Source organism: Portunus trituberculatus, chromosome 8, assembly GCF_017591435.1.
Source record: "Portunus trituberculatus isolate SZX2019 chromosome 8, ASM1759143v1, whole genome shotgun sequence".
NCBI lineage: Eukaryota > Metazoa > Arthropoda > Malacostraca > Decapoda > Portunidae > Portunus > Portunus trituberculatus.
In genome coordinates, this window is record NC_059262.1 from 6,177,501 (window position 1) to 6,187,500 (window position 10,000).

The window sequence follows — 10,000 nt, forward strand, 5'->3', positions numbered from 1 at the left end:
TATAATGTCTATCTTCATCGTAACATTGATAACTCGCTCTCACATTTTCCTCCCCTTATCTTCCCAGTTCCCTCCCAGACAAACTTCAAAGGGGGATGTCTGATTAATGGGGTTCCGCTAGGTGGTCTTATAACTCTGGGGGCTTCATAACGAGAGAAATTGAGAACCTTAATTTGCTCCAGTTTGAACATCTAAACTCGCTCTGACATATTTTGCTCTCCTTTCCTCCCTCCCTTTTCCCAGCTGCCCCTCCACCCCCAATACTAAAGGAAAGGAGGTTTATGGCAGAAGTAAGTGAGTAAGTAAGTAGTGCAAATGTTCCCTCCCAGACAGGCAGACTTCAAGGGGAGGAGGTGGCAGGAAGGCAGGCAATTCGCGGTCTTTTCAATGGCAACGCTCCTCTTCTTCCGCCTTACCTGACCTCATTTTTTCTTTTTCCTTCTTCTTCTCTTACGTTTTGTCTTTCATCTTCCTTTTTTTCTTTTCCTTTATTTATTTATTTTTTCTTTTTAGCTTATGTAAAGTTGTATAAGGTTCTATTTGGTGATTCAGTTGTTTATTAAGAGGCAATGACGACAACTAAAAGAAGAACAAGAACAAGAATAGAAAAAAAGAAGGCAAAGAAGAACGACGAAAAGAAAAAAAATGGAAAAGAAAAAAAGAAAGGAAAAAAGAAAAGGAAAAATTAGAAAACGAACACGAAAAAGAAAAAGAAAAAGAACAAGAAAAGAAAAGGAAGACGAAAAAGATAAAAAGAATAATAAGAAGAAGACGAAAAAACCATGGAGGAGGAGAAGAAGAAAAAGAAGAAGAGGAGGAGGAGGAAGAAGAAAAAAAGAAGAAAAAGAAAAAGAAGAGGAGGAGGAGGAGGAAGAGGAGAAGGTAAACGAACCACTTCCAGACCACAGCAGAGTGCGGCCACCTGAACACCCCATTAGGCGAGGCAGGAGGGAGGCAATTAAGTAAGGTAATGAGCGAGCTGGTTCAGTTAGACACGACATGCTTGAAACAGTCACCACATGGCTTATACCAGGAGGAGGAGGAGGAGGAGGAAGGGGTGATAGAGAAGAGATAGAGGAGGAAGAGGAGGAGGCGAGGTGAAGCTTATGGTGGATGGGAGACTGGAGGTGATAAAAACTATGAACAGTTTATTGTTGAAAAAAAGTACAACAAAGGAGATGGGAGGAGCCTGCCACCCATCCCCCAAACAAATGTTCATAGAAAACTAATGTATTGCAGTACAAAAATAAATAACCTTAAGTATATTTACATTATTTACAAAGGTGGAGCAAAAAGTGTGAAATCCTTGAGGATGGCAGGGATGATGTCACTGTTGAAGAACCAGCTTATCATTGGTGGCAGGTCCCAGTTCCCCTGTGGGCGGAAATGCACCAGCAAAGGACACTCCATGACATAGTGGGCAAGTGTGTGCCCTGCAGGACTGTGACACAGCTTACAGGGCACAGCAGCAGCCCCACTCACCTCCCAATAGTACCTGTAACCCAGCCTGAGACGCATAGCAACAAGGTCATGGGTGGCACTCTTCCTGCCATAGGTGACACTGCTGGTGTCGTCTACCCAGGCACGCAGCTCAAGGGAGACTGGTGATAAAAATGAGGAGGAGGAGGAGGAGGAAGGGGTGATAGAGGAGCAATAGAGGAGGAAGAGGAGGAGGAGAGGTGAAGCTTATGGTGGATGGGAGACTGGAGGTGATAAAAATGAGGAGGAGGAGGAGACAGGGAGGTGAAGCCATAAAAAGGAAGAAGAAGAAGAAGAAGAAGAAGTGGAACAAGAACAAAAGGAATAAGAGCAACAAGAGGAGTAGGAAGAAGAGAGGAAGATAAGATAGAGAAGAAGAAGAGGAAGAGGGGGAGGAGGAGGAGGAGGGAAGACGACTTGGATGGAAAAAAATTAACTAGCATTCATATTTACAGCATTTCCTCTTTATCACAGTTACCTTTACCATTCTTTACTTGTTTATTATCTATTAATTTTTCTCTTCCCTTTTCTTCACTTTTATCAGTATTATCTATCTCTCATTCTTTAGTAGTTTTCTTGTTTCTTTCTTGTTTTGCTTCCTTATTTCTTTGTTTACAATTTTTTTTCTTATTTTCTTATCTGTATTATTTCTTATCATTCTTTGTCTTCTAATTCTCAACATGCTTCTTCCTTTTCTTTCTTTCTTTCTTTCTTTCTTATCTTTTATTATTCTCTACTTGTTTATCTTTTATCACCCACATCATATCTTCAATCAGTTTAATCCCATGATGCATTTCTATATTCATTCTGGTGACTATTTGGTGATTTTATACAGCTTCAGAAACTCATGTGGAGAATTAAAATAGTGAAGACTCTGGCCATTAATTTTCCAAGGCCACAGAAATCTCAAGGTGAAAATGTGTGCTGGTGCTGAAGGGTTTAAATTTAAAGCAATACATTTAAACATATTGCTCTTAATCAACATTCCACATATGCCGGTAAGAAATGTTATTGAAAAGTCACCCATCGCCATCAATGAGGGAAGTTTAATTAAAGTCGATACAAGAGAATAAATTACAGAATGGGGTGTTAGTATCAAAATAACTACTACTACTACTACTATTACTGCTATAGTGTGTCTACTTTAAAGTGTCTCCTGGGCCTCAGTTTAAATGGTGCCCCAGGGATCTTGAGGAAAACCGTGAGCTGGCCTTGTAATAAGTGTGTACATCAACAGAATACCAAGCGTCATTCCCATCAAATCATTATGTTATCAATAAGCTACATGTTTGAAATCCAGGAGACATTTTAAAATAGACAGACTATACAACTACTACTACTACTACTACTACAGGTAACTCTTGATTTAAACGATAGATGTGTTCCAAGAGCCATCGCATATTTCAAAATTTGCGTAAAACAAACTTGTAATTCTCATAAGAAACAATAGATAATAGGAGGAATGCGGGATGTGGTCCAAATCGTGTATATGCAAACTGATCCCGCAAATTTAATTCATTACAATATTTTTTCGGTTGCGTATTAACAAAAAACGCGTAAATTAAACACGCATATATCAAGTTACCTGTACTACTACTACTACTATTACTACTACTACTACATCTACAACTCAAATATCAAACTTAAACGAACACAAATCAATAACATTCTTTCACCTGAGATTAACAACAGGAGTCTCAAAAAACCACACCCTTTTGAGCTTGTGGTCATAAAATATCATACAACTGAACTATGGGTAACCTCCTTATGTTCTCTATGCTCCCTCTCACCCGCTGGTCCCCTGTGGCTGCCCGGGTGTGGTTTAATGGTGTTGTGGTGTGGTGTGGTTAAGAGGAAGGTTTTTGCCACATCCGCAGAAAGTAGTTATGTTCTCGAGTCATTGGTATGTCCTCCTTGTCACTGCCGGCTGCACTCAGGAGTCTGTAGGCGTTACAGGATTAAACCCCTTCAGTGCCATGACGCATTTCCATATTCATTGTGGTGACTATTTGGTGATTTTACACAGCTTCAGAAAACTTATGTGGGGATTGAAATAGTGACGACTCTGGCCTTTAATCTCCTGACAACCATACACCCTTCCTAATGTCAATAAAATAAATTAATAAAATAAGAATAAAAATCACACAAAAGCATTATATTAGAGAGAGAGAGAGAGAGAGAGAGAGAGAGAGAGAGAGAGAGAGAGAGAGAGAGAGAGAGAGAGAGAGAGAGAGAGAGAGAGAGAGAGAAAGCATTACAATAAAGAACTTGATAGACAGAGAAAAAAAAATCACACACACACACACACACACACACAAATAAAAAAATGAATAAATAAATAAATAAATAAACAAATAAATAAAAACCATTATATCAGGATAGGTAACAAACCCACCTCTTCTTTGCCTTCTCCAGGAACGCTGCCGCTGCCTCCTCCCCTTCATTGAGCCGCAGTTTGTCCAGGGCTGACCAGGAAGCTATGTAGCCCACCACTCCCTCCACGGTGCCCTCAAACGCCACACGGAACGCCCCCTCCTCACTCCTGCAGGGGAAGAGAAGGGGAGTGACTCAGGATGAAAGGGGAACAGAAACAAAAATAAGAATATCTTCAACTGGAGCCTTTGAAAAGCAGTGACGGTGAGAGAGCAAAGCGTTTCAGAATAGTCTCAATGATGCAAAGGTACAATGGAGGGAGAAGACTGTATGGATGTAGCCAGAAAAGATACAATGGAGGGAAAAATGCAAGGATATAGCCAGAAAAGGTACAAGAGTGAAAAAATGTAAGAATGTAGCCAACACCAGGTAATCTATATTTGCCACTATGTTTTTCAGAGTTTTCATCCCATCAGCCGCTATGAAGAGAAAACAAGTCCATGGGTCTCCAGGATGTGGCGATGGGATGAAACTAGAACGTACAGAGGCAGCCAAGACTTGCCCTATGTGTGTGTCGTCCGGGTACAGCTGCGGCAAGGTGGCATATTCCTCAAGCAGAAGGTTGTGTCCCTTGGGCCAATATGTGCCCAGTTCATGCCACACCTGCAGGAAATATGAGTGTTAAATTCTAGTAACATTGGAAAGGTGCAGGAAGTCATCAAAAATATATGTGGTCCTTGTACTAAACCTTATCTATTTCCATTTCTATTTCTATTTACACAAAAGCGAGGAAAAAATCCGTTACTTTTTTATACAAGAAATTTAACCCTTCAGTGCCATAATGCATTTTCATATTCACTCTGGTGACTGTTTGGTGATCTTAAAAGCTTCAGAAACTTGTGTGGGGGATTAAAATAGTGAAGACTCTGGACCATTAATCTTCTGACCTCCATACACCCTTCCTAATGTCAATAAAATTATCTTATCACAACCAAAACTCAAGGTAAAAATGCATCCCAGTACTGAAGGGGTTAAGAACATAAGGAATCTAATCCCTTAAGAAAGAAAGAAAGATAAAGAGAGAGAGAGAGAGAGAGAGAGAGAGAGAGAGAGAGAGAGAGAGAGAGAGAGAGAGAGAGAGAGAGAGAGAGAGAGAGAGAAACAGAAACAGAGACATAGACACACAGAGAGAAAGAAAGAAGTGAATGGATCTTTAAGTCTCTCTCTCAGCCTAACCATGACCCCACCTGCAGTAAAGTGTCCCTCAGCCTGCGGCCTTCACAGATGGGAGTGCAGCCAAGGTAACTGTAGCATGCCAACACCCCACCTGGACACAGCACTCGATCCACCTGTCAAGAATAAGATGGTGGAGTGAATGGAGAAGGAAAGTTAAAGGTGGTGGTGGTGGTGGAGTCAAAGTAACACACAGCACATCAAAATTAATAAGAATCTGGTGAAGTGAAGAAGAACGATTAGGTGGAAAGAGAGAGAGAGAGAGAGAGAAGAGGAACAAGAGCTGGTGGTGGAGGAGTAAGAGTAAATAGAGAGTAACACAAAGGACATCAAATAAGGACCTAGTGGAGTAAAAGAAGAAAAAGAAAGATTATGTGGTGGTGATAGAGGAAGGAGAGAAGAGGAACAAGAGCTGCTGGTGGTGGTGGTGGTGGTGGATTAAATAAACAGAGTGGCACATGAAAAAAGTTATTTGGTGGTGGAATGAGAGAGGAAAAGGAAGATTAGGTGATAGCAGTGGTAGTGGGAGGGAGGGAGGGAGGGAGAGAGAGAGAGAAACAAGAGCTGGTAGTGATAATGGTGGTAGTAGTGGTGGTGGTGGTGGTGGCAGGAGAACAAGAGAGAGACATATTAGCACATCAAATAAAAAACAAGACATAGGAAGAAAAAATGAGAAAAAAAATACATCTTACGCCATCTTCCGAGTTCGTACCTCTCGATAGAAGGTGGGCGAGTTGAACCAGTGAACCGAGGCACAGCAGGTCACTAGGTTCACTGATCCAGTCTCGAAGGGCATGGCCTCTGCTGACCCAATTCTGAAGGGGAAAAAAAACACGCCCAGCATACAAAACGATACACAGAAATGCCGTATATTGTTGCCTATAATCGCGTTTTTAAGGTCTTTTTTTTTACGGTCAAAATTAAGGTTTGACTTGTAGGGTAGATGTAAAATAGCAGCCTTTAACCCTTTCAGTACTGGAACACATTCTTACCTTGAGATTCGTGTACAATTAGACCATTTTATTGACATTAGGAAGGGTCTATGCAGGGCAGAAGATTAATGGCTACAGTGTTCACTATTTTAGCCCCTTCAGTACTAGGGCACATTCTTACCTTGAGATTCATGTATGATTAGACCATTTTATTGACATTAGGAAGGGTCTATGGAGATCAGAAGATTAATGGAGAAGAAAGGAGGAAAAATGGAAAGGAGATCAACATTCCTCAATGAACTTTGAGAGAAAACAAAAAAAAAAGAATGGAAGAACAAGGTGGATGTGTAGAAGAGATAGGAAAAGAAGTGGAGAAGGGAGAGAAAAAGAGATCAATATTTTTGGATGAACTTTGAGAGAAAAGGAAAAAAAGGAAAGACAGGAAGGATAAAGAAAGGAGGCGGAGATGAAGGAAGAGAGAAAGAAGAGAAAAACATTCCTGGACAAACTTAGAGAGAGAAAATGAAAAAAAGGAAAGAATACAAAAGCTGAAATGCAGAAAAACCACAAAAAACACACACACACACACACACACACTCACCTAAAAGACACATTCCCAACATTACTATGCATTCGGGTGGCCACATCTAGCTGCGGTTGACTCACATCCACCCCGACCACTGTGGTGAAGTATGGAGCCAGAAGGGTTGTGTTCTGCCCTGAGCCACACCCCATGTCCACACACACCAGGGCTGCACCTCCTCCACTCACCCCAGCCTGCCATGTGTTGCCAGATTAGGTTAGGTTAGAAAGGGGATTTTTCACTTTCTTTTGTCTTATATGAATCCTGTGAGGTTTTAAATGCACTACAGTACCACACTATCAACACCACAGCACTACTACTACACCAGAACAGCTTCTTAACAGCCAATACATCAGTATATACACCACCACACCACACCACAGTACCACACCATCAACACTTCCACACCAGCACACCACTAACACCACACCTATACAACACAACTCCACATACACCACCATCACCACTCCACAGCATTTCACAGCCACCACCACACCACTAACACAGCTAATGCAACACCAGCACACCACCACACCACACCATTACTCCACAGCATCACACCACACCACCAAAACATTACACCATATCTGCACCATCACACCACTACCACAACCAACACAACACAACACCTCTACCACACCACAGCACCAGCCTCACCTTCTGCTGGCCCTCAGTGACGCGCTCCACCACAGCCTTGATGAGTGACGCAGGGGGAGCTGGCCGGAACTTTGCATAGGTGTTCACTATATGGCTGTTTGCAAAGGCCATGTTACCCAGTCCAGCCATCCTTGCCATGTTACTGGTAGGGTGAAGTGTGTCTATTAGGTTGAGAAAATACATATTAATCTTTGTGTCACAGCTAGGAAACCAATGCTAATCTTTGTCACAGCTAGAAATCAATGCTAATCTCTCTGTCACAGCTAGGAAATCAATGCTAATCTCTGTCACAGCTAGGAAATCAATGCTAATCTCTCTGTCACATGTAGAATAGATTATTGATTTCTGTTATGTTAAGATGCATCAAGAAAACACATCAATGATTTCTTTAACACTACAAAAATTAATGCAAATATTAATCTCTTTGTTACATCGAGAGAATATATTTAATGATAAAACTCCGGAACATTTTTAGCTATTTATGTTCTTGTTTCTTCTAGCTTGTGATTCTGAAAGGAATGTAAATAAAAAAAATAAAATGAAATAAAGAAAGAAAGAAAGAAAACCATGACAATAACTCACACACACACACACACGCTTGAAAAAAAAGGAAAAGAATGAGAGAAGAGAAAAAAAGAGAAAAAAAAAAGAAAGAAAAGGACACACACACACTTGAATAAAAGGAAAAGAATGAGAAGAGAAAAAGAGAAAGAAAGAAAAGGACACACACACACACACACACACACACACGAAAAAAAGGAAAAGAATGAGAAGAGAAAAAAGAAAAGGACACACACACACAGACAACAAAAAGTGATTACCTGCAACAGTCCAGGTGTGATCTGAGAAGCAAGTGTGTGAGTGGCAATGTACAGCTTGTTATCTCCTCTTATCGCTCCTCACCTCTTCCCTCTTGACAGAATCTAACAGTCATCACAATCTCAGTTTCGCCTCGTCATCTTCAGCGGCACAGTGTCTCTTGCTTTGTCATTCATTACTGCCTAACCTTACCTAACCTAATTTGACCTGACCTAACCTAACCTAATTTGACCTGACCTAACCTAACCTAATTTCACCTGACCTAACCTATTTTGACCTGATTATCTTTATTATAATTGTGTCTTTCTAAATTTGACCTGACCTAACTTGACCTATCTTCATTATATTTGTGTCTATTTTTTTTTTTTATTTGGTTTATATAAATCTTATCTTATTTGTTTATCTGTTTTATTTATTTCATTTTTTACCTTATTCATTTATTCATTATTGCCTGACGACCTATCTTGACCTTCCTGACCTGACCTAACTTAACCCATTTCATTGTTTTGTGTGTATCTTTTCTTTTATGTTTTGGTTTATCTACTTCATTTTTATTTTATCTTATCTCAATTCTGCTGTCACTATCTCACTGTTACTTCTTGTTATCTCTATTCTTTTATCACTTATCTGTCTTATCTCTATCATTCTTTCACTATTTGACTTTATTTCTTGTCTAATCTCATTCTATTCACTATTTCATGTCTATCTCTATTCATTTACCTCAGTTTTCCCTCATCTACCTATTGTTTCTATTCTCTTCATTGTTACACACACGCACATCACCTCATCTATATACATTCATGATTATATTGCAAGATTAAAGTGGCCTAACCTAACCTAACCTAACCTTAACTTAACTTAAACTAACCTTGCCAAAACCCACCACACAAACACTCACAATAACATTACAACCTCAAACTAACCTAACCTAACCTAACTTAACCTCACCTCACCAGAAAAACACCAACCCACATTCATAAAAGATCACATCACAAAGTCAAAAATATGTGTTGGTTCTCAGTGTGTTTATTTCACATACAAAATATAGATACAGCTTTATCAGTGACTCAAGGGACAGATTTGTTTAGTGTACAGCTGAATGACAAGCAGTGTTACCAGATCTTGCAGTGAACCTTGGGGTAATTCTCCTTAGTAGTACTGCAGGAGGAGGGAAAGAGATTGAAAGGGAGAGAGAAGAGAGAAGCGAGAAGAGAGAGAGAGAGAGAGAGAGACCAGAAGTAGATAGATAGACAAATAGATGCAAGTAGAAAGGAATAGATACAGATACACAGAGTAACACAGACAAAACAGACAGACAGACAGACAGACAGCAGGGTGAATGATGCATTACAAAGGATAGAATGAACACACAGCCATAGAATCACACCACCTCACTAACACGTAACTTACTAAAGCACTTTTGTAACACTAACGCTTAGCTATCACACTTTAAACAGTTGAGTACCATGACACATTTCCATAGCCATTCTGGTGATTATTTGGTGATTTTATACAGCTTCAGAAACCCATGTGGGATTAAAATAGTGGAGGTTGTGGCTGGTAATCTTCTGACCTCCATAGATCCTTTGTAATGTCAATAAAATGGATCTAATCGTACACAAATCTCAAAGTAAGAAGGGGTCCCAGTAGTGAAGGGGTTAGAATAGTGAAGACTGTGGCTATTAATCTTCTGACCTCCATAGACCCTTCCTAATGTCGGTAAAATGGTCTAATCGTACACAAATCTCCTTCCTCCATTCTGACTTCCTGTTTCACTCTCTTCCCAAGCATAAAGACTCACCCTTCTTTATTTCATCCCTTCTCATACTTTAAACAGCTTCTTCTATCAAATCCAGCTCCTCTTTCACACTCATCTCTTCTCCTTCCTCCATTCCAGCCTCCTCTTTCACCCTCTTCCCAAACA

The 10,000-nt window shown here is 40.2% G+C and overlaps 2 protein-coding genes and 1 long non-coding RNA gene across 7 annotated transcripts in view; 1 reads left to right on the forward strand and 2 right to left on the reverse strand.

The window, feature by feature from the left end:
- Nucleotides 1-817: 817 nt before the first annotated feature.
- On the forward strand, nt 818-4,454 carry LOC123501088. Its single transcript, XR_006673554.1, has 3 exons — nt 818-967; nt 3,895-4,116; nt 4,312-4,454. It is a non-coding gene; the product is annotated as an uncharacterized LOC123501088 (long non-coding RNA).
- Nucleotides 2,506-10,000, reverse strand: part of LOC123501087 (putative methyltransferase DDB_G0268948) — an 11,242-nt gene continuing 3,747 nt past the window's right edge. Inside the window, exons 1-8 of one of the 4 annotated variants that reach the window (XM_045249672.1) lie at nt 8,079-8,436; nt 7,258-7,399; nt 6,619-6,794; nt 5,798-5,900; nt 5,100-5,201; nt 4,415-4,515; nt 3,875-4,021; nt 2,506-3,420 (exon numbers count right to left, since the gene is read on the reverse strand). In XM_045249672.1, the coding sequence (XP_045105607.1) occupies nt 3,327-3,420; nt 3,875-4,021; nt 4,415-4,515; nt 5,100-5,201; nt 5,798-5,900; nt 6,619-6,794; nt 7,258-7,395 (861 nt within the window). In that variant the 5' untranslated portion in view covers nt 7,396-7,399; nt 8,079-8,436 and the 3' untranslated portion in view covers nt 2,506-3,326. Of the gene's footprint in view, nt 3,421-3,874; nt 4,022-4,109; nt 4,516-5,099; nt 5,202-5,797; nt 5,901-6,618; nt 6,795-7,257; nt 7,419-8,078; nt 8,437-10,000 lie in introns of those variants that run through there. The other 3 variants (XM_045249669.1, XM_045249670.1, XM_045249671.1) reach the window with 3 other exon arrangements.
- LOC123501086 (zinc finger protein 501-like) overlaps nt 9,087-10,000 on the reverse strand; it is a 4,665-nt gene continuing 3,751 nt past the window's right edge. For both annotated transcript variants that reach the window (XM_045249668.1, XM_045249667.1), the window contains exon 2: nt 9,087-10,000. This exon is cut by the window's right edge. In XM_045249668.1, coding sequence (XP_045105603.1) covers nt 9,906-10,000 — 95 coding nt within the window. In that variant the 3' untranslated portion in view covers nt 9,087-9,905.